General features: G+C 47.6%; 2 protein-coding genes across 2 annotated transcripts; both read left to right on the forward strand.

The window, feature by feature from the left end:
• Positions 1 to 1,073: 1,073 nt before the first annotated feature.
• On the forward strand, positions 1,074 to 6,598 carry KNSTRN (kinetochore localized astrin (SPAG5) binding protein). The gene is made up of 8 exons (XM_086613997.1): positions 1,074 to 1,137; positions 2,197 to 2,323; positions 2,475 to 2,531; positions 2,744 to 2,843; positions 4,566 to 4,680; positions 4,996 to 5,057; positions 5,207 to 5,281; positions 6,467 to 6,598. The coding sequence occupies exons 1-8, from the start codon at positions 1,074 to 1,076 to the stop codon at positions 6,596 to 6,598; spliced, it is 732 nt and encodes a 243-aa protein (XP_086470123.1).
• Positions 6,599 to 7,058: 460 nt separating this feature from the next.
• On the forward strand, positions 7,059 to 22,590 carry IVD (isovaleryl-CoA dehydrogenase). The gene is made up of 12 exons (XM_086613716.1): positions 7,059 to 7,190; positions 9,077 to 9,166; positions 11,047 to 11,098; positions 13,861 to 14,030; positions 15,292 to 15,385; positions 15,856 to 15,992; positions 16,994 to 17,090; positions 19,908 to 20,001; positions 20,973 to 21,054; positions 21,409 to 21,513; positions 22,105 to 22,177; positions 22,457 to 22,590. The coding sequence occupies exons 1-12, from the start codon at positions 7,059 to 7,061 to the stop codon at positions 22,588 to 22,590; spliced, it is 1,260 nt and encodes a 419-aa protein (XP_086469842.1).
• The last annotated feature ends 861 nt before the right edge of the window (positions 22,591 to 23,451 follow it).

Here is a 23,451-nt window from a genome sequence, read left to right on the forward strand (position 1 = left end):
CTTTGTGTGCCATTTTCATAGCTTGATTCCACTCAAGGCATTCCCCACAAACATGTAACTTTTTAAAACTTGCCTATCTGGTGAATCTTGAATTTTACTTTTTTTGTTGTTGTTGTTCTCTACCAGAAACAAAGAGGAAAACAAACACTTCCTTGCCTTTAGCTGTTGAAAAAGAGAAAACATTCTCTATACAAGTTGACGTAAAATAAACGCTTATGACAAACTTTCCTAAATCTGAGCGATGATTCATTTTCGCCGAGAACACTGTGGTTCATTTCCTTCATCCTTGAAGTGCCTCGTATATTTCCCAACGTAACCAGTGAAAGGAAAGTATATATCTTAAAAAAAGATTTGCTCCTTCTGGCACCTGCAAGGAGTTTTCCCTGTTCTGTGGGAGACAGGCCACCACTGCCTCATGTCCATTAGGAATATGCTCTTTTAAAGCTAGGAACGATGCTGGAAACATACAAGGTATTTCAGTTTTGCATTTTCATGGTGCAGTTCTCGGTACAGTGAGTGTCCAGGGGGGTGTTTTGGCAACCAGGGCCACCCTGCATGCCGTGAGCAGGCGCTGACTGCTCCACAGGAGCCTTTTTCCGTGAGTATTTGGAGGGACTTCTCACCCGTTTTGCAAACTGCGCTGGAAAACACTGTGAAAACGTTTAGGAAACTCGGGAGACATTTTATACAGACGCCTCATTTCCCCTTAACAGCAATTTTAACGGCGTCCGAGGGCACAGAGGCGCACAGTCCCCCGGAAGGCCACAAAAGCCTTGAAGGCTCCGGGCCCCGAGTGCCCAAACCACGGGGCGCCGCAGGGAGAGGCAGCCCCGGCACGGGCGGCAGCTCCCCCGAGGCCAGCTGCGACGGGAGGACCCGCCATCCCCGCGGCGCCTTCTCTGAGGGAAGGAGCGGGAGGGAGAGACGCCGCGCGCCATTCCCGCCGCGCTGACTGCGCCTGCGCGCGGCCCGCGCCGGGGCGCGGCCGGCGCTGCTGCGCATGCGCGGGAGGCGCGCAGCCGTTTGGCGGCGGGTTCGATTCAAACGGCGGCGCGGCGGGGAGCGCGGCCGCCATGGAGGGGGAGGCCTCCCGCATCCCCGTCTACAGCGCGCTCCACCGCGCTGGCCCGCCTGCGGGTGCGTATCCTCTCCGGGAGGGGAGAGCTCTGCCCTGCTCCGTTCCGCCGTGGGGCACCGGTGTCTCGGGCGCGGAGGGCCGGTGGCCGGGTCCGGCCCAGGCGGGGGTGGCGGCGGCGGCGGCTGTTAGGGAGCTCCGGTACCGCTTTGGTCTGTGTTTTGTCTCGGTTTAGGGCTTTGGTTAGCGTTTTGGGTGTGGTTTTTTTTTTGCTAAACGTTCACCTCCGAGCGGGGCGGGCGTTGGCCGCAGCATCGCGGCTCGGCCCCTCCGGTGCGGGGCCCGGCGAGCGGCATCCCCCGCTGGTGGGGCGCTGGGGTTAAAGATCCTTTCCTTCGGAGGTTCTCGCTCCTATAAGCCTTTCCGTACTGCTTACGGCGTTTTGGAAACGTGAGGCATCCGGGCGTAACGTTAAAAACACGGGAGCTGGTCTGCGTCGGTGGGAACTGCCGTGGTACCCTCATATAAATATGCTTATGAGGATGTCATCTGAAAAATATCTAACTTAATGTGTTTAGGAAGCTTCGTCCCACCCCCCTAAGTGAACAAAGTTTTATATACTCAAACAGCAGTGGCTTAAAGCCAAATAAGCTTTCCCTAGAAAGCTAGTTCTCTACGGTGTTATTTTCAAAGTGTATCTACTCATCGTAAATTGAAGCTCTCAGTTAAGAGAACTGAATTTTTTGGGTGGGCTGTGTTTTTTTTTGCTTCCAGGACTGAAAAACTTCGCTTGGAAGCCTGTGGCATGCTGTCTGCTTGATGTTGAGACCTTTGTTATCATGCCTGCGTTATCGCTTTCCAACTTTCTCTCATTAGTGCTAGCCTGGCAACTGTGTTTTGATGCCGGCTACCATCTGAGCTGTCTGAGGGCTTGTTCTGGCCTCTCAGTCCTGGGTGAAGTTTGAAGGCTGTCTTTAGTTGTCACTACCTTAAAGTCTCCATTCTTGCCAGATATGATTGTGATTTATATCAAATTGAAGGCTTAAGTGATCCAGTAGTTCTACGTGTTTTGGTGGTCTCTTGTGGACGGTAGTGTTTTCATTGTTGTCTTTTTCTTGCAGAAATGGCTTTTCCTTCAAAGAAGCAATGCATGAGCAAAACAGCGGATCTAGAGTTCAGCAAAGATCCCAATTTTAACTTTAGCTCAAACATTCCCGCAGATGGTGTCTTCAAAGCTACAAACCAAGGGTAAACAAGAGCAAAATATTGATGGCTTTATTACTTGGAAAATGTCCTAAAGATGGCTGAGCGTTTTGCAGGTTTTGTCAAACTGACAGACTTGGTAACCTGCAAGAATGCAGTGGTTTTCTGGTAATTGTATTTTTACCCTTCTTTTAAGGTTGCCTAAATCTGCCAAGAAAGTGGAACCGCTTTCAAAGAAGACAGCTACAAGAGGGTATGTTTCCTCAAATTTCTTTTAGTTGCCCTCATGCAGTAATGTTCCCTCTCAGAGAGTTAGGATGAGCTCTCTTGCCAAGTTTGCTGATTAAAGCTCTTGGTTTGAAACAAGAGCAAATGCTTCAAAGAAGGGCGTGTTAGGGGAAGTAAAAGAAAAGCTTTGTACTATTGATATTTTTGCCCTTAAATCTTTGATGTTTGATTCTACAGACCTGTAAACAGATACAAACTAGAAGCAGAGCTGAAAACCAAGAACCAGCTGTTAGAAACAGCCAAACAACAGTTACACTCCAGACTAACAGGAGCACAGGTGAGGAAAAAAGTAAATCATTGAGTAATTCTTACACTCTGATCACTATATGGTCTGATCAAAGGATTGTCTTGCTCATTCTCCTGTCTCCATCAGAAGTCAATAGTGTTTGGGTGGGCTGCATTTTCTCTTCTGACACCCATGACATCTGCTAAAACCTGAAAATCAGCAGATGTATCTGGGTGGATATTGCATCCAGATCACTGTTAAATAGTCATCAGAGCTCTAATTCCATTTTCAAGTCATTTGTGGGGGAATATTTCAACTCCACAACTGTATGCTCACATGAAATTTTATTAAAACAGCCTTGATATTGCCAGATGCTTCCTAGCTACATCAAGAGAAACTGTAAATAATCACCACTGATGGTTTGAGTCTATTATTTCTTTTTCTTCCATAGCTCCTGATGTACTTACATGGTAGATAAGCTATTCAATTTCGTTGTTCATCCTTGTTCCTTTTGCCCAATCTCTCCTGGCTCTGTTAACCCATCATGTAGTGTGGTGTGAAAGTGCGTACAGCATGGAAGATGTGAGTTCAGGAATGTGTATGGTCTCATTTTAGTAACAAAGAACATTCTACTTGAATTTTGGTCACTGCTGAGCACTAAGAGTTTGGGGGACAGTGACCTCTTTCTCTTCCGAGTGTTTAACTCGGAGCTCAGTTTATATAAGCTTATGCTTCTTCGTGTGCTATTGTGTCATATTGTTTCCTAATCTTTCGGTGTCTGTATTTTCCTACAAGTTTTTTCCCGTTGCTCAGCACAGGTGAGGCCAAACCTAGAGTATTGTGCTCCGTTCTGGGGTCCTGGTACAAGGACATACTGGAGAGAGTCCAGCAAAGGGCCACTAGGATGATTAAGGGACCAGAGGAAGGGCTGAGAGAGCTGGGACTACTCAGTGGATTTTGTTTCAAACAGATTTGACTTTCTTGAATCAAGCTTAGATTCAGAATTGGCACCTTGTTATTCACCACCTCTTACAGATCGCTCTAGGACGCACTTGGCACAATTTCTGTCATGTGCAAGAGGCCCTGCTGGTAACCTTCAGTTGTGAAAGCTCACCTCATTTCCTACTTCTCAACCAGTTCCTAATCTGTGAGATGATAATTCCTCTTATCTCACAGCTTGATTTCTTTAAGAGCCTTTGAGACCTCCTATGAAATGTTGAAAAATGCTTCTGGCGCTATCAGCTGGATCACCCTAATCCACATGCTTATTGATTCTCCTGGAGAATTGTGTTCAACTTGTGGGGTCCATCAGCTTATCCGATTGCCTGGGAATAGCCGAATGTGTAGGGAATAATGCTGTGGCTTAAAGATTCTGAGATGCCTTTTTTTCCCCCCAATGTTTATATGCTCTTCTATGCATCAAACTCTTGAATTATTTAATATACATGAGAGGGAGTGCAAGAAAATATATGCTAGGATTGCCTAAAAGGAATTTATCTCTAGGATTAAATTTTTCTAGCAATTGCTATGATGTGTGGATGTCATAATTAATGTATTAATATAACTGTGTTAATGTATTAATTCTGTCAAGAAGCAGGAGTAAAGGTCTGCAACAGACTGATTTGGTAGAGACAGAAGGGAAAGACCTGATTCTTGGTGCTGGTGGAACACTTGTTAGACCATCAGCATCACACTCAGGAGTACTGACTAATGAGAAGAAAAAAAAATATATAGCTGGAAACTGAATTCACTTACAACCTGTGTTACTGACAGGGCACTATAAAGGAGTTAAAAGAGGAGAATGAAGGCCTGGCACAAGAGGTTGAGAAGCTCAAGAAATTTCAGGAGACTTGCATGGTGATTTTAGAAAGCAGAAACATTGATCCTGGTAAGGACCGTGCATTTCACATACCATTCTGGTACTCATATTTCAGAACTTTTTTTTTCCCCTGTTGTGGCTGTTCATAAGACATTTCCTTAGCTTCCTTGCTAAGGAAATACTGCTGCTACTCCAGGGGATTTTTTTTTTGTTTGTTTTCTAGCTTAAGAGAAAAAGCTGCTTCCTGTAGTAGTCCCTGTCCTGGATAAACTTTGAAAATAATTAAATTTTTCTTTCTGTAGAAAATTACTTTGAAAAGCTGTTAGTTCTTACAAGCAAAGTTATCTGTATATTAAAGGTTCACTAATGCATCTCATAAATTAGTTACAGGCAGCAACATTTTGGAGGAGGAAGAAAAGACACAAGAATGCCAGAAACAGACAATGGTAAGAAAACTTAGAAATAGCAACAGGAGTTAGATGAGATTTGAGAAGTCTGTGTGCTACTGCCCTTTTCTACTGGTGTTGTGGAAACAGCTGCTGAGACTTGGCATTTATTGGCATTATATTAAACTATTTTCCTTTTGGCTCTTCAGCTGTTAACTGAGAAGCTCGTAGAAGACTTGAGGCTATTTAATCAAACAGCTGCAAAAGAAAAGGAGGCGCTTCAGGTGAGACTGACTTTGTTTCAGATTCAACCAGGTAACGAGCACTTGGTGCTGAGCAAGATTCTGAAGGTTATTTTGCTCCTCCTGGTGCTGCTCTGTTCTCCAAACAAACTAGGCAGTAAAAGCCTCATCTTTTGTTAAGGAAACCATATGTGTTACTCCCCTTTATATAGGGGACTTAAAGCAGAGTTTATGGTGGGACATTAATTCTCTTCTCGGTCATTTCAAGTTGAATTGTATACACTTGAACCAAGGTAGGAGGTGAAAGTGATAGTAATGACTGGCAGCTTTCAGGTTAGACTGAGTCAGTTCCCAAGGGAAGATGGATGGCATCCTGGAAATGGAGCTGTCTCTGCTTAGACCTGCTCCTCTCAAGCGAGAGCTTTTGGGACTGTTGCAGGAGGTTGTAAGCACCACTGGCAGAACGCAGTCTCTCTGGGAACTGAGCAGGATGCAAGCACGAGCAGCTTCAATGATACTATGTACTGATCAAAACAGTAATTAAATTACAGTTCCGCAATTCTTTGCGAGAACCTTAAGAGCTAATTAATGAAATCACTATTATGTAAGACTTCCTAAACTTTGGTCACAAATAAATTGCCATTTTCCTCAAGGAACAAAGGTAAAAGACATCCCAGACTCAGTTTAGCAGGTGAGACCCTGCTGAAGAGCTCAAATCACCTCTGCTATGAGGACAGGCTGAGAGAGTTGGGGCTGTTCAGCCTGGAGAAGAGAAGGCTCCGGGGTGATCTTATTGCAGCCTTCCAGTACCTAAAGGGGGCCTATGGGAAAGCTGGAGAGGGACTTTTTACAAGGGTGTGTAGTGACAGGACAAGGGGCAATGGCTTTAAACTGAAAGAGGGGAGATTTAGATTGGATATAAGGAAGAAATTTTTCACTCTGAGGGTGGTGAGGCACTGGCACAGGTTGCCCAGAGAAGCTGTGGCTGCCCCATCCCTGGCAGCGTTCAAGGCCAGGTTGGATGAGGCTTTGGGCAACCTGGTGTAGTGGAGGGTGTCCCTGCCCATGGCAGGGGGGTTGGAACTAGATGATCTTTGAGGTCCCTTCCAACCCAAACCATTCCATGATTCTGTGATTCTAAATGCTTTAGCTGGAGCTGCTTTAGAACTTGGCTATTCAGTACTCTGGTGTGAGTAAAATGCCTTGTACGCTGACTTCTCTACACAGACAGCGATGGCTAAGTGGAAATCGGCAGAAGAAGGGAGACACCAGTCCCTGGAGAAGCATTCCTCCTTTCAAGCAGAAATTAAGGAACATTCAGCCGTACTTGATGAGTTGGAGCTGCTCCTGGCTATGTGAGGCTCGAGGATGGACTATACTGTCTTTTTTTTTTTTTAAATGTTAGACTCCTAGTTCGGTGGCCTCCACAAACATAATCTTTAACGTTTGGTGGTCCAAAACAAGGAGCAGGTGATGGGTCTCTGGTGGGACAGCACCTGCGGGGGTAGGAACGGGACGCACTCGGGGAGGGGCCCGCCCGTGTGTCGAGGACTCGTAGCGCTCCTTGCTCTTCCCACGGCTCCCGGCGCCTCGCCTGGACTCTCTGGCCGCGCACCGTGCTGGGACCGGCCCGTCCGTTTCGGTCTGTTGTAACTACTACTGGTTTAATCCATTAAACGTGCTGGAAGGATGCGGGCCGCCGCCGTTACCTCCCCGCGGCACTGCTCCCCGCCCCCTCCTTCCTCTTTCCGGGCCCCACCGGAGAGGCGGGCGGCGGGGCGGGGCGCGCCTGCGCGCCGGTGCCGGCCCGGGGGCAGCCATGGCGGCGGTGCTGGTCGGGCGGGCGGCGGGCGGAGCGTGGCGGCGCCAAACGCTGGGGCCTCTGCGGCGGGGCTGCGCGGGGTTGGCGGTGGACGACACGGTCAACGGGCTGAGCGAGGAGCAGCGGCAGGTAAGGGCCCGCCCGCCCCGCCGGGGCGCGCCGCCGCGGGCCCGGTTGGCGCGCCGCCGCGCCGGGGGTGTGTCGGGGCTGGCGGGCGCTGATTGGTCGCGGCTGTGCGGCGCCGGCCAATCGGAGGGGGCGCGGCCCGGCCACGTGTCCGCCGCGCCCGGCGGGGTCCCGCCGCGGCCGGTGCCGGGAGCGATCGGCCCGGTCCGGCGCGGCCGCGGCCTTTCGTCGTCGGGGGAAAGCGCTTCGTCGCTCCGCCTGCGGTGCCGCGTTCGGCTCTGGGGTCTCCAGCAGCGGAGGGACGTGGAGCTGCTGGAGCGGGGCCAGAGGAGGCCGCGGAGATGCTCCGAGGGCTGGAGCGCCTCTGCTGTGGAGACAGGCTGGGAGAGTTGGGGCTGGAGAAGAGAAGGCTCCGGGGAGACCTTCCAGTATCTAAAGGAGCTTTACACTGAGGGTGGCGAGGCACTGCCACAGGTTGCCCAGAGAAGCTGTGGCTGCCCCATCCCTGGAAGTGTTCAAGGCCAGGTTGGATGAGGCTTTGAGCAACCTGGTGTAGTGGAGGGTGTCCCTGCCCATGGCAGGGGGTCTGGAACTGGATGATCTTTGAGGTCCCTTCCAACCCAAACAGTTCTGTGACTCTCTGATAAAACAGGACGAAGCATTGCGTAAAAAAAGAAGTCCGCTGCATTCATGTTGGGCCTCTTTGATCAGAATACGATGAGCAAAGAAACAGACTCATTTGGGCTTGTCAAATCCTCTCAAAAGAAGTGTTGCAGCTCTCCCAGCTTGTTTTCTTACCCAATGGGGGACCTAAAGCTTTAGGATAGCAGTTCTCAGCTTTACTGTTTCCTCCTGTGTTCATAGATTTCATAGATTTCTAGGTTGGAAAAGACCTTAGAGATCATCCAGTCCAAAAGCAGCCTCGTGCTGGTCGTCACAGCAGTTACTCCTTGCTGACCCAGACAGGCTTCTACCAATTAAACTCTTTTTTCCTTGGTGCTTCTTGAGTCTGGAGCTGTAGCTGTACTTCCTAGGCAATTATGACAGTGCAAACATGTGGATGTAGAAAATAAACTTACTCATTCTCACTTCTTTCTTACTACAGAGTTATTCTTTACCAGTTTTGTTTGTGGTTTGTGGCCTCATCAACTCAAATTAACTTGATGTTTCTTTGTGCTGCTACATTCAGCAGGTGTAAAAGGAGGAAAATATTGTAGGAATAAAGAATGAAAAGGAAAAATGGTATTAATAAACTCTACCATAATATCTAGACAAAGATTTTGAATCTTGATGTTAAAAACACTTAAAAATATATTGTATGTGTTTTCTTAGTATGTATATAGACTTCTGCAGAAGACACGTATGTGAGTATTTAGATTTTAAAACTCAGAAAAGATTTTGAGATTTTTAACACTTAGAACAGCAAGCAGACCTGACTTTATCAAACTTTCCCTCTGAAGAGAACAGTAGGATAGCTAACGTAGCTCCAGTTTCATACAATAACACATTTTAATTAGTATGCGTGCTTATTACAGACATCTGCATACAATTAAATGAAACCCTGAGCAGCTACTGGGTGGGGATAATGCATCATAAGCTCTGTTCATCAGCTTTCAAAACCATCCCCTGGAGCCCTAGTGCAGCTCTTGTGTTGGGGTAAGACTGTTAAGGTTAAATGCAGAGAGGAACTGAAGTACGTCAGGACCTTCCCTTTAAAAAACTAAAGGGTCTTTCAACCAGTAACCCAAAACATCAACTTCCTTATGGTCTCGTGCTTCTGGGTTTGGGATCCTGGAGCCACCTGGCAGGGGAATGTCGGCAGGATCCCAGGGAAGAAGACAATATATTGGTGAGATGTAACATGTTTTTCTCCTTACCTCTTTTCCCAGCTTAGACAGACCATGACCAAGTTCTGTCAAGAGCATTTGGCTCCGAAGGCCCAACAGATTGACCAGGAAAATGAATTCAAAGGCATGCGGGCAAGTATTTCACGTGTGCATTTGAAATGGATGGTACCGAAAGCCTGTCTGTACTTTGATCTGTACATTAGTCCAGATAAAGAATCCCAGTCCACACCACAGGGACGTATGTGTTAACTTTTCAGACTTGAAATCCATAGAGAAAACAATTTTTTTTTAATTTCCTGTTGTGTCTTTTGTTAACAACTTTCAGCAACCCAGGGCAGAACCCAGCCAGCATCCAATTAAAAAAGAATTTTAAAACAAAAGGTTGATAATGGTCTCATTTGGATTCTCATGGTGGTATTTCTGCTTGGCTCTGTTGAGACTCCTCCAACATGTGGTTTGTATTCTCCTAGCTAGGACCCTTTCTTGGACATGGGCGTTTCCTCTCAGATTTGTTGTGAAAATACTGTGTGCAGTTGCTGAAATGTAGAGTTATTTGACCGTCGAGCTGAAACTTGCCTTCCTAATAAAACCAACAAATTCTGTGCAACAGGCTGGTTTGATTGATGAAAATGAGAGACCTAACTGTTGGTTTTCATAAGCTCCACAGGACTTAAAAAGCTCAGAACATCTGCTAGGGTTTCCCAGAGCTCTGATGTTGATGTTTTCAGAGATACATGCGTAGCTTTGAAGTTAAGTATATCAATTTAGTCTGGCGCACCAGATGTCATCCAGAACTATTGAATAATACTTTCTGAAGTCTCTGGAGACTCTTCACTGATAACTTTCTTATCGCTGGATGCTGAGGCCCTGTGACAGGTGTTTACCTGCGTGTAGCAGAGGAGAGGCTGCAGTCTGAAGCAGCGACAGAGAGATGACCTCTCCAGCATCTGTATGGTCCTCGTTGGTGACATCCTTTGCCACTGCATTACGTCATATCTTCCCTCTTGCTCTGTGATGCCGAGTGCCAGGCGCAGCTGATGGGTATGTCTCTAGTCAGCTGTCAGCTCTCTTCCTTGAATCGTGGCTGTCCCTTGAGTGGTGGTGTGGCCAGAGTGGAGGAGTCGGTGGTCAAGGAGGACAGCTTGTCCTCTGGCAGATGGGCTTTGTGGCATAGGTGTCCAACTAAGCAAAACTCAGTAATGCTGCCCGGTCCCCGTGTGTGTCTGGTGGCCTGGCAGTCTTGAAAACCTGGAGGTTATGTACTTGAGCGGTCCTTGTGGATTCAGTTCCTTCAGCTTCACAAGCCCCAAGTGTTGCAAATTCTGTCGTGGTCAGCTTTTGTAACTCTTCTGCGAGGCAGCACCTCTGGCTGCCCCAGCTGTGGCATCCCCTTTTTCTTGTCTCTCCCAAGGAGACTTCCTTGGCTTTACTTACCAGTTTCTGTTTTACTAGAAGAGTTTTAATAGTGCTGACTAAAAGCAACTCTTCCCAGTATTTCCAGGGATTTTAGCCATGGATAGCTTATGCTCACTGTTATTTGCAGCAACCACAGGCTGATAGGCCCCCACGGTGCTGCCGAAGCACAGCGACAAGGATGCGTGACGTAACAGGCAAGCATAAACTTGAGTCATAACGTCCTAAATAATCTTTAGCAAGGGAGAGCATATGAAAGCCTGGAAGTGCAGTTTTTGAAATTAATGGACGGTTTTAATTCATCAAAATTCTCCTTAAACTGGGCAATGAGTTAAATCTTAGGACTTGTCCTTCCAGAATTAAATTTAGGCTCGTGAATTCTTGCTGTATTCAAGAGGCCACTGCCATGTGTAGCATAACTAATGTCCTTAAGTCTGTCTGGGTTCTCAATCCAAGGGATTGGTAGGTATTGGTGTCTTTATCTCTGAGATATGGCAAGAATAAGGTAAATGGATGTTTCCAGTGAGCTGCCTGGGGTAACTTTTTATGCTGATGCTCTGACCACGAGTCCGGACTGATTGCTTGTTCTGTATTTGTAGGAGTTTTGGAAGAAACTGGGGGAACTTGGAGTTCTGGGGATCACAGCTCCTGGTAAGTCTGTTTGTACCTTTTACCTTCTGCTGAGTGATTCCTCAAACAAAAGAGAGACGACTTAAACTCACCTCTTCCAGTTCATAACAACCGTGTCTGTGCTGTGGCATCCGTGTGTCCAGAAGCTCCTATCTTCTTGTTTTTTAAAAAAAACTCTTTGGTAACTTTTGGGTTCTGAGTCAGCGAAGAATAACTTTTTCTTTATTGGACTTCTGGATGGTTACAAAAGGGCTTTTAGAATTGAAAAGTACTGTTCAGCAGTGGTTTATCCAGATATAACATATGCAACTCGGCCGCGTTGGCGCTTCTCCAACACGAAGCGTTTGCTGCAAGTTCTGAAGAAGGAGAGCTATAGATAAAAGTATCCCAGAACAAACATCCATCTCTAATAGAAGTTAGAGGGTAGAAAACAATGCTGTGAAAAGCCGTGATAACTAATGGAGGGCTGACCACATCCAACCAGTCAGAGAAAAAAATCGGGGTAAATCTTATTCAGCCTTGTCCAGGTTAGTTGAAAAGTGTTTTGATTAATGTTATAGATTACTGAGGCTGCCGTGGTCATGCTGAATGCACTAACAGAGTGTAATGAGGAGAAGCCCTTAGTGGAGAAAAGCAGCCAATGGGGCCTTTATTTCCCCGTCGTAAAGTCTGTGTTTCTGGATGTGGGTGTGCAAAGGCTGCTGCAGAAGCAAGCTGAATAGCAATGCCCCCAAATAATGCCTCTGCGTTTCTTTCAGCGGCGCGGAGTCTGCTTGAAAGAGTCTGTATTCCTGCTTGCTTTCTCTTTACTCTTCCCAATTTACTGCTGCTCCTGTTTTTTCTCACTCTTACCTTCTTTCTTCTTTGATGTTGTGCCTGAGGCTTACAGCAGTTTCCCACACTATAAATAAGCCATCCCCTCGTGAGTCCTGTCCCTTTGGATTTCCTCAAAGATTTACCTCTAAAACCCTCCTATGCTCAGAATTTTTTGGCCTTACTTTTGATTGTATAGCTACGTGCAGTTTCTTTGTTGGCATTGGTTTTGTCGTCGGAGGTGGAGACCGGGATTTAGGACGTGCAGATAATGTGAAATCTTACGAGGGCGTATGCTCAATTAAATGGCGTATTTGGGCATCGGTGGATCAAGTCGGTTCAGGGAGCGTTTCCAGTAAGAGTGTGTTTTGTTTTCTTTTCAAAACGGGGAGGACTGTGTTGGTTTGATGTAATTTCCCATTTATTTTATAAAGACTTAAGTTAAGTAATGCCAATACGTAGCTACCGTGGAACAGTAATACAGGCATGTTGCACATAGAGAGTGATTCTGCAAGGGCAGCATCACCCCAACTCACACGATGGTTTGTGTTACACGAGGAGCTGTCTGGCAGGATTATTTTCCTGTACCTCTTGCAGCACAAGGCAATCGTGGGCCAGCACTGCCTACAGCAGGCTGCTACCTTTCCTTTCTTGAGGCAACAGCACCCAACCCATCGTTCTAGAGGAATGAATAGAAAACCCTCTTGTCTTGGCATACCTGAGAAACTGTTAAACCCATCTTTCAGGATATTGGTAGTAAAGAGCCGAACTCTGATTTGTTGTAAAGAGGTGATTTCGGAGGATAAAGAGCCCTGCAGATAAAGACAGGAGTCAGAATGATGTGGGAGGAAAGGCAGCGTCTAACGCCGGCAGCGATTGTGTTAATTTGGGACAGGAGCCCTCTCCGAGCCCGGGTTATGTGCTCAGGTCTTTGGTCTTTCTGAGCACACAAACATTTTTTACTCCTGCTGTTGTTGCTGCTTATTTACAGCACTCATGTTGATGACGAGTGAGTGCTCCCAGGTTGCCCCCCGACTTGTTCACAGTGTTTACGTCCTGCTCTTTTAGTTCTTCTCTTAGTAGTACAATCACTTGCTTCCTGCCTGTAGGACAAAGCTTTTACTTTGGGATGTGACTGTATTTGTGTGTATTTAAACGTGTGTAGGTTTATATATGTATATATTTATGTAGGCTGTCAGCTGCTGAAGGCCATTATATGTTTCTCAGCCTTCTCTCTCTCCCCGTTCTGCTGTGTGCCTTTAATCTACCACCGGTTTTAGACTCAGCTCAGTGTGCCCAGCTAGATTCCCAGTTACAATGACCGTGCTGCTGTGTCTCGCTTCATCTTCTCTTGAAATCCACATTCTTGCCACTGGTGAATTCCAGCAGTTACTTACATGTATGGATCATTCTCATTCTGAATCGACTCCCATCAAAATGCTGCTCTCCTGGCTTAAGGGCTTAGAGGAGTCGCTGGTGGCACACTTTTTGAGCATTTTGAGGATTCTTCACTTGTTTAGGGGTCCTTGTTATGACACACACGTGTGGACTTTACAAACTCCACCTGTGTCATCTCCCCTAATCCAGGCTTCCACTTTGTGATTTAATCTTTGTGATAATATTAAGGCTGCACTTCAGGGTGGTTGACAAGAAGGACTCGTTATTGTGCAAGCGTCGGTAGCACCTTTTAGACGTATCCTTATGCATGTTATATGTATCAAACCATGCTGTACAAGTGAATTATTGGTTATGCTGAACAAGTAATATCACTGTGCCTTTGAGATAAGAAAACTGAAATTCAGAGAGGATGGGGAAAGCCAGAGGTGCCCAGCTCAGGGACAGTGTCCGTCAAAACCAGAAGCTCTCTTGTAAAGTGTCTCGGATGTCATTCAAGACGGAGCCCGACCCTGAGGTCTTGTGTGTGCATGTGATGTACTCCGTGGTGGTTAACGTGAGGTTTCCCTTTTCAGTGGAATATGGTGGATCTGCTTTGGGCTATCTGGACCACGTGCTGGTGATGGAGGAAATTTCTCGTGCCTCAGCAGCTGTTGGGCTTAGTTACGGTGCCCACTCCAACCTTTGTATCAACCAGCTGGTGCGGAACGGCAACGAGGCCCAGAAGAACAAGTATTTGCCCAAGGTATGTGGCTGGAAGAGAGGGAAAATGGAAAGCATTTGGGTTTTGGCTGCATGCAGGGATGAGTGCCTTTCGTGGGGTGTAGCATTTTAACGGATTTCAGTAGCCCAGCCTTTGGGAAATACTGCGCGTGCCAAACTTTCCCTTCTCTAGCTTATTAATTTTGGTCCAGTTAATCCATATTGACCTCAACCCGTGCTGAGGTCCATGTCTGTAGGCAGCATAGTCCGGCTCTCTGGGGCTGTGTTCCTAAATGAGGCTTTGAGGTGACACTGGATGATGTTCTTTCAACTCCCCACATCGTTTTGAGATTTCTGAGTGAAAGCCACTGCTTTCCTGGTTTATATTCTCCACTTCTCACTGCCCAAATGTTTGGTTTGCCCGTGCTAGTTAACTACATGTGAAACTTTGTCACTTGGGGCGCTGATGTTTGTGACTCAAAGGCACGTTAAACAGATTTCAGGATTTAAATGCACGGAAGAACTTAACTACTCCGTTGAATTCCAGCTGCTGGAATTACCAGCGCAAGAAACTTCGGTCTTGCTGGTCTGGGTTTACAACGGGGTACTTAATGGTACTTCAGTAGCTTTGAGCAGATCATGAAGACTTCTGCAGAAATGCACTGATGGATTGAATTGGTTGAACATGTATCTTAAGCATTGAGCTTGTTTTTTAAAAAAAAAAATAAGAGAGATCAAAGGAGGGGGGAAAAAAGCGAGAAAAGGGCAGGATGAAGGGAACAGGGAGGAGGAAGCAGCAGCTATGCCAGAGCCTGGTATGAGCAGGCACAGAAGGAGGGTGTCCATCTGCTATTGCAGTGTGAGTGTGGGGGGACCGGGCTGTGAGAACTTTGCAGTCTCTCTTCATCCCCCTCGTTGGCCTTTGTGTTTAACAACTGCTGTTTATGTAAAAGGGCAGTCATAAAGCGCGGAACGAGGAGCTGGTGGAAGGCATATGGCTGCCTGCATGGGTCTTTTGGCACCTCCCCGGAGATGGTGGTTACGAGCAGGACTGTACTCGTCTAGTTCAGACACGAGTTGAGTCATCCTGCTCGTCCCACTGTGATTTGGTTCTGTTCCCTCCATCCAGCAGCACGAGGGAGCTCCCTGCCAGGGCTCTGCCAGCAGCAACGGCTCTCGTTTGCAGAACAGCTACCGTAGAGACTCAGTGCAGAGGGGGGGGGGGGGAAAAGGCAGACTAAAGAGGGAACAGAAACAATGCTACTGTTCTCCCTCCCTTTCTCATATTTGTCTTTTTCTTCCAGCTAATCAGCGGGGAGCACGTTGGAGCCTTAGCAATGAGCGAACCCAACGCCGGATCCGATGTTGTGTCCATGAAGCTGAGAGCAGATAAGAAAGGTAAAGCTTGTCACGTGCTGCCTGGATAGATAGCTGGTGTAAATAGCATCTCCTGTGAATCCAGACTAACCTCCTCTGCGCCACGGAGGCACGGTGCTTGGTCTTGGCCATACCCACCCACGTTTGCAGGCTTGTGCTGCCTCCTAGGAGACTCGATGTGTGGTAAGGGCAGGTAGCGAAGGCACAAGGTGGATGGTTGAAGGTCTAAAAGTGGACTTCTGATTGTCGTGGTAGAGGCTGGTGGTATGATGGAACCAGTGCGAGGCACCTGCATTTGTCAGGCCTTTGTTAAACTGTCTTTAGACTGCAGAGGTGAAGGAAATGAGTTTTCTTAAACTTTGGAAAGATTTGTGCATGCTGTTTGTGGGGGTCTTAAAGAGCATCCTTGGAAGCCTGTTTTGAAGTTAATGGGGTGAGGATATCGGTGTTGCTCTGTTGCGAGCTAACAGACTGCAGCTCTTTGCTTCTAGGAGACTACTTTGTTTTGAATGGGAACAAATTTTGGATCACCAACGGGCCAGATGCAGATGTTCTCATCGTTTATGCCAAAACTGACGTCAGCGCTGTTCCAGCCTCCCGAGGTATCACCGCGTTCATTGTGGAGAGGGTAAGTTTAATAATTCTCACAAGCTGATTGTCGTGTGGGTTTTTAAAGCCAACTCCTTCGCCCTAACTGGCTCTGGTTTTGTTTCTTCAACTGCCAGCCTCTTGCTCAAAGACAAACTACTTCCTGACGGAATTTTATAAACCCATGAGATTAGTGCTCTGCCCCCGTGACGTGGCATACCGCACTCTCAGCTGGGTACCCCTGGATTTTGGTAGCCAAGCATGTGACCAGGCTTTTGGGCTAGAAATGTGGAGAGAACGGACAAGATTCTAATATAAAAGGGCTTGCTTGTTGCCAGAAATCATCAGAGATATCGGAGGCCTTGTGAACATGTCCTACTATCCCATTATCTAACTTTGTGGGTTTTTTTTTTTAAGCTAAGACATTAAAATACCTCTATCCATTTCTTCCCCCTTATTTTCTCGCACTGCCCCTTCACAATCCTGGAATGCCCCAAACGTGCATGCAAAGGGAGTGGGCCAAAGGGAGCAGAAACAGCTGTTCAATGAGGAGCCCTTGGAAAACAGGAATCTCTTGGGTTTTTTCTTTCCTTGTGATTATTTGAGGCTAGGCTATACATGTCTCTGTCACCACAAGGAAGACAGAAAGCTGTAATAAAGTAAATGGTACTGGAAATATAAAATCTCAGAGATAGTAAACCTTCTGATGGACTTCACCTGACCTAATGGTTAGAACAGTTCGGTTACTGGCAAAGCTTTCAACCTTTTCTCTAGAAGAGTCAGTGTCAGCAGCTGCCCAAATACTTTATTTATTTACTATTTAAGTGCATTGGAAAATGGATGCACTCAGTTCGTGTGTGCTCCTGACTTGGGCATGTTTCTCTGCTCTTTGGCTTCCTCTGGTTCCCAGAGTGGGCAGTTCACTGTGGCTCCCATCTGGTACCCTGCGCGTGCTCGTGTGCTCGACAGACATCTCGAGATTTCTGTTCAGACTGTCAGAACTGAGATTTGAAACCCGTTTTTACTCTCTGGGCTTTGCAGGGAATTCCAGGTTTCAGCACATCCCAGAAGCTGGATAAGCTGGGAATGAGAGGGTCTAACACCTGTGAGCTGGTCTTTGAAGACTGCAAGGTCCCGGGTGAGTCGGGTTCAAATCGTGGCAGTATGCACATGGTGGTTTCCTGTCTTCTTCATCAGATAAATCGGATCACTAATTAGATTCATGTTCAGACTGTGAGCTGGAGGGCTTTGCAGATGGTTATCTGCTCTTTGGCAGCCTGGAAAGAGAGCTGGTGGAACTGGAAAAGCGCAGTGTACGGGATCGCAGTGAAGGAGCACATCCCTTGGTAGGTCACTTCTCTTCACCCTCATGGGCTTAGCTCTTACCCGCTTCTTCTGCAGAGCCTCGGTGAGGCTTCCAGAGAAACCTCTTTGTTTCCATTAGAGCCTCTCATCTCATATATAGGAAAATTAATTTGCCTTTAAGTTTTTGTTGTTCTTTTTCCTCCAAAATCACTGGAGACTATCCAACAGGCTTTTGGGCTGCCTGTAGCGTTTCTGAGTTCTTTTGGGGTCAGAGCCTGAAAATGGACATCCTTCCCTCCATTAGTTAGTGCAGCAGGGGCCACTGCAGTGGCCGTTTGTTACTCCAGAGGCTATTTTTGTTGATAGAAGAATTTCCAGCCCCTATCTACCAAGTGGAGGAGTTCAATACCTTCTTGAACTCATGAAAATCCTAATTGCATATCTGCAGAGCAGGTGACTCTCCTGCTCCCCAGACACCACCAAACGCTGCTTTGCAGTAAGTGAAAGAGGCTCTGCTGAAATGTGACGTTTCTAACTTTATTGGATCCCTCCACTCTGAAACCAGAAAGGCCAGTGCCCTGGTCTTAGATCATCTCCTGGGGAATCATCCGTACAGAGCAGCGTGTGCTCGTGGTAATGGGATTTCCATTTTCTGCTAACTCAGAGCAGCACACCACTGCAGTGTTGAAAGTTAACACACTTTGCACTCTGGCCATTAATGCAGCTTCTGATCTCCTGCCGTGGAAGCTGAACCAGTTTGATGCCATTTCATGTGTCTGTGGGATCTTTCTCTCAGATCCAGATGTCCTCTGGCACTGCAATTCCATCCACTTTAAACTACGTTGAGTTTCGCTGTCAGCCACGCTCCACAGGTGTTTTTCTCCTGGCAAGTGTTGTCCATGGATTCATTCGGTCATGTTGCGTTGGTAAAAGTTGGTTCAGAGCCTCGATTTTATTTTTTTTTTTATTTTTTTTTTTTTTGCTGTGACAGGCAGCCAGCAGGTCTTCCCTCTTTGTGTCCTGCAGCTCACCACTGTCCATCCATTTTCCCTGGACAAACAGGAAAGCATTCAGGCTGTTCAGTCCTTTTTTGAGGTGTGAGATGTCCTTACCCATGAACAGCTTTGTCACTTTATTATTACTGATGCTGGTGTTTGTGTTCTGTTCCTCAGGGTAATGTTTGCTATTAGTATTTTTCTTTCTTGTCTCTGGTGCTTTTGAGCTTTTTCTCCAAAAATCAAGCTTTGCTCTTCTTCCTCTTCCCAGCTCCAGTATCGTGGTGATGGCCCTGCAGAGGCTGGGCCTCTTCTCCATGCCCTACATCAACATGCTTTGCAATGTGGTCCACGAGCTTCTGCCACTGAAAAACAGATTCTTTCAGGAGACTATCCGCACGTGTCCGAGTCCTGTCTCGTTTTCACTTTGCATGTCACACCTCTCGGATCTCTTGTGATCAAAGCCTGGAGTATATGTCAGTTCTCCTACGTGGTGTGATCAGTGGATGATCTCTGTCCATCTCCAAAGCACCGTTGTCAGGCTTGAAGTTCTCTCCTGATGGTAGGAGTACAGCCTTGCTGAGATGAGCCTTTTGCTCCTGCTTCTCTTTTTGGTACTCGTTAACATCAGCACATGAGTGATGTTGTCCCAAAGTGAAACGCTTTTTTGACATTTCTTTCTCAGCCCATTATCTAATGTGGCTATTTCCCTGTTCCGATTTCACAGAAATAATACTTGTCTTTTTACAACGCTTGTTTGTAACAACTGCCATGCTCTGGTCAGCCCCCCTCACGGGAAGGGCAATAATGACCATCCATATTCTCCAGTCTCAGAAGACTTAACATATATCTCTCCGACGTGTAGTAAGTGGTGAGCTTTGCCTGCCTGCGTACGCTTTGGTCCCCGTGTTGGGGATGCTCAGAGAGGTGACCCAAAGCTCATCACACCAGGATTTGCATTCGTCTCAGATACCCTCTCAGCACACGTCAGATGTAATGCTGTCAGTTTGGCTTAGACACAAACTAAGGGAGGTGGTTGAGTCCCCATCCCTGGATGTGTTTAAGAATAGGGTGGATGAACTACTTAGGGATATGGTTTAATGGGGGATTAGGGACGGTTGGACTGGATGGATCTCTAAGGTCTTTTCCAACCTAGAAATCTATGAAATCTATGAAATCTATGAAATCTATGAAATCTATGAAATCTATGAAATCTATGAAATCTATGAAATCTATGAAATCTATGAAATCTATGAAATCTATGAAATCTATGAATCTAATGCGGTGGTGAAGGGGGCTCCCAGTTTGTCCTCCCAGACTGTTAAGTCTCTTATTTTCGTTGGTACAAATGCTGAGCTGGAAGATGTCTGGAGAGCACCCTACTCTTTAGAAAACAGGCAGGAGAATAGCGGCGATTGTAGATGCACTTGTAACCCTTCACCACCTTTCCCTTTTTGGCTTTGGTTGGATTGAAGAGACATTCGAGTGGTGGGGAGTATGTGTATCAGCTCAACCTGAATGTTTGCATCTCAAGCCAAAAAGACAAGTGAATGGGACTGAAAGTTTGAATCCTCTCCCCAGCGAACGCAGGCCCTCGGACAACAGCTGACCTTCGTTTTGCACACCAGTAAATCACTTTCCTTTGCCGATTGCAGCTGAAAATGTCTTGGGGACAGTGAGCAAAGGAGTCTACGTTCTGATGAGTGGATTGGACCTGGAGAGACTCGTGCTGTCTGGTGGGCCCCTGGGGTAAGGGTTGGTCATCTCTTATAGACTGTAAGGTCAGAAGGACCCTTCACGATCACCTCACCCAGCGGATCTCCAACAGGGGTTGCAGCTCTCGGTAGGACATGTCTTGGATGGAGAACTGGGATACTGGGGCAGCTTTGGAGAGGAGAGGAAAGGCTGGGAGGAGGTGGCTGGGTCAGTCATGGGAAGGAAGCCTGGTGCCGAGGAGGCAGGAGCAGGGAGATCCCGGAGCCGCTGGGTGCTGGAGCGATGCCGTAGCTGCTCTGACGGGTGCAGAGACGTTTCCAGAGATGGTCAATGTGCCTTGGTCCCCGCATGCTCGCTGGTGTATCCCTACAGTGTGTGTTACTGTGGGAATAACCAGCTCATTTCTGGCATTGATTCCGTAAAATCTAAACCACTATCCAGACTGGCACACAGAGGAACGCCAGACTGGGTAAAGGCTTTGTTCTTCATTTATTCGGTCCTTAAGCTCCCCAGTAATTGTTTTTGCCCTGTAGTCCCTTTGTCCTCCCAAGGGGTCTCTCTGTACTAACCCTCATGTGGAAAGACCATCTTCCACAAAGCAGGAGGAGGATTTTTTTTTTCACCCTTCTTATCCTTGCCTATGCTTTTTTTATGGTGTTGGCTACTACTCCTTGAGCTGGTGCTCTCTGGAGATACAAGGCAGCACAAACTGTCTTAGCTACAGTTCTAAGAAAGCTCTTCAACTCCACCTCCTGAGTTAAGGAGGTAAGAGCTTACCACAAGATGTCCCAAATGAGCAGTATGTGGAGTGCTAAGGAGAAAAACAAGACCTTTGGATCTTATTCGTAGCATTGTTTGAGTGTATTTCTCACTTTAGATGAGAGAACCTTTTTGCCTTAGATGGAGCTTCCAAGGTTTAATTATTCTTTTATTATATATTATTATCTATAAGGTATTAATTGTTCTATCATCTTCCTTTTCCTGCATGTCTGTGCTTTCCTTAGGCTCATGCAAGCTGTTCTTGACCACGCAATTCCTTACCTACATGCAAGAGAAGCCTTTGGACAGAAAATTGGCCACTTCCAGGTGAGGCAGAAATGGAAATAGAAATTTTTCTTGTCTTGCTTTTCCTTTTAAAAAACGAGAGGACGAGGAGCTCTGTCATGGGAGGCCTTTGCGTGCAGGTGGCTCGGGGTTTGCGCTGGCGCTGCGGCTGGCACCCAGGGGGTTACAAATCCATACTTCTGCTGAGTCCCTCTCTTGGGGGTTGGAACTAGATGATCTTTGAGGTCCCTTCCAACTCTATGGAACCAGTCTCTGATTCCCATTTGTCTAGTTTCTGTGAGATGGCTTGGGGAGCGGGTGGTCCCCAGTGCTCATGCAGAAAATAACCTTCCCCTCGCTCACGTTAACGTCTCTCCCGTCCTCCGCGCCGCGCAGCTCATGCAGGGCAAGATGGCTGATATGTACACGCGGCTGACGGCGTGTCGGCAGTACGTCTACAACGTGGCGAAGGCGTGTGACCAGGGCCACTTCAATGCCAAGGTGAGCTCGCTCCCACCCGGGCTGTCTGCTGGGGAATTCCTTTCCCTTCGGTCCCGGATCGTGAGCAGGGTGGAGGTTCTGTGCTGGGCGTTAAAATGACTCTTTCGCAGCCCCGAGTGGTGTTTTGGGGTTTTTTTAATTCCCCCAAAATGAAAAAAAAGCTGTGTTCTGCATGGCAGCAGACTTGGCAGCGTCAGTAGGTGTTTGATGGAAGCCCAAAGAGGCTGCAGCAGTCGTTCCAGGGTGTTGGCATCCCCGCAAAGGAGGGGACCGAGCGTCCGACAGTTGGCACGCAGAGCCCCGCACCCCAAATCAGATCACATCAGCCTCCTGGGGGGTATGATGTGTGTTTGTGAGGCACCTTTTTCTGTCTTCCTGTGGCCTTTGCAGACCTGGCACGAGTGTTCTGTAGTGACGGAAGGACTGCTGCGGCTTCTCCCTCGCTGGGGAACGCATCCCCTGCCTTTGTGGTCACGTAGTTCTGCTCGTTAGCAGGTGTCCGTAGAGTAACGGAGAGGTCAGAGCAACACGGAGGTGGGACACGGGTGGGTGACACCTTTCCTGACTGTCACCGTTGTGCCTCTCCTGTAGGACTGCGCCGGGGTGATCCTGTACTCGGCAGAATGTGCCACGCAGGTGGCTCTGGATGGGATTCAGTGCCTGGGTGAGTCACTGGCGGTGCGTGTTCCTCTGAGCCATCGCTGGAGAGCGCCGCACGCTGTGGCGGAGCGGTGCTCTCCCCCATCCCACTCTCAGCCCCTGCGATCCGAGAGAAGATTCCATCCCTGAATGCGTTTAAGAAAAGGGTGGATGAACTGCTTTAGGGATATGGTTTAATGGGGGATTAGGGACGGTTGGACTGGATGATCTCTAAGGTCTTTTCCAACCTAGAAATCTATGAAATCTACGAAGAAATGACTTTTTGGCTTCTCTTTGGTGGCAGGAGGGAACGGTTACATCAACGACTACCCGATGGGGCGTTTCCTGCGCGACGCCAAGCTCTACGAGATCGGGGCCGGCACCAGCGAGGTGCGCAGGCTCGTCATCGGCAGGGCCTTCAACGCCGCTTTCAAGTGACCTGAGCACCACGAGGCCTTTGACCATGGAGGCTGGAGCGCACAACTCTCTCATTTTCTTCCTGCTTGTGAACTTGGATCGCCACTCATGGACTCTGTTCTGCCTGCTCTGTGAACAGGTGCTGCTGGACTGGGCTTTGACCAAACGAATCAGATGGTAGCATGGAAGGAGAAGTGGTTTTGTTTGGTTTTTATTCCTCTTCTTGTGATCATCCCGATTCGTCTCGTTCGTAAGCTGTCTGGATTCATAGTGTTCCAGGGCTGAGGTTCATCCGGGACACACGTGGCCGTTGGAGCAGGCTGGTGAGCGGTGTGCCTGAAAGAGAAGGCACCCATCGCTGAGCACGGAAAGTCAACCCCAAAAAACCCAAAACAAAGACAAGGAGGGAACAATTCTGATCTTTGTAAAAAAAACCTGGGTGCCGTTAAACAGCCAGCCTTTAGCCTCCCACCACTGGAAGGTGAAACTTCCCATTGTGACCTTCCAATGGGATTAACAACTCCCACTTTGGGAACGGAACACCGACCGCATCACGGGGGTGGCCGTCCTGACCGCGTCATCGATGCGCAAGTGGTGTTTTAGGCGATGGTTCCTAAAACCTCCTTAAAACACCCCATCTGTTCCTTTGCATTCTTCCTCCCCTGTTCCTGCTGCTTCTCAAGACATTTCCGTGCAGCCCCAAGTCTTTGCTGCTGTGATTGACTGACTGCCTCCCGCTGTGTTATTCATCCAGAGGTGTCACCATCCATCATTCCGGGAACAGTTGAAGTGTCAGACCTGTATTGTGACATCCGTGAATGCAGCAGGCAGGAGGACGTTGACTTTTGGGGTTGGGGTTATTTGTGTTGGGTGGGTTTTTTT

This window comes from Tauraco erythrolophus, chromosome 6 (genome assembly GCF_009769465.1).
Source record: "Tauraco erythrolophus isolate bTauEry1 chromosome 6, bTauEry1.pri, whole genome shotgun sequence".
In the NCBI taxonomy this organism is placed as follows: Eukaryota; Metazoa; Chordata; class Aves; order Musophagiformes; family Musophagidae; genus Tauraco; species Tauraco erythrolophus.

Excerpts from the sequence above, each read along its gene's own strand:
- KNSTRN (XM_086613997.1), top strand. The coding sequence starts at position 1,074 with ATGGAGGGGGAGGCCTCCCGCATCCCCGTCTACAGCGCGCTCCACCGC. Across the intron at positions 2,532-2,743 it reads AAGAAGACAGCTACAAGAGG|ACCTGTAAACAGATACAAAC; the intron begins GTATGTTTCCTC and ends TTGATTCTACAG. Across the intron at positions 5,282-6,466 it reads AAGAAAAGGAGGCGCTTCAG|ACAGCGATGGCTAAGTGGAA; the intron begins GTGAGACTGACT and ends TTCTCTACACAG.
- IVD (XM_086613716.1), top strand. The coding sequence starts at position 7,059 with ATGGCGGCGGTGCTGGTCGGGCGGGCGGCGGGCGGAGCGTGGCGGCGC. Across the intron at positions 11,099-13,860 it reads TCTGGGGATCACAGCTCCTG|TGGAATATGGTGGATCTGCT; the intron begins GTAAGTCTGTTT and ends TTCCCTTTTCAG. Across the intron at positions 21,514-22,104 it reads AGGGCCACTTCAATGCCAAG|GACTGCGCCGGGGTGATCCT; the intron begins GTGAGCTCGCTC and ends CCTCTCCTGTAG.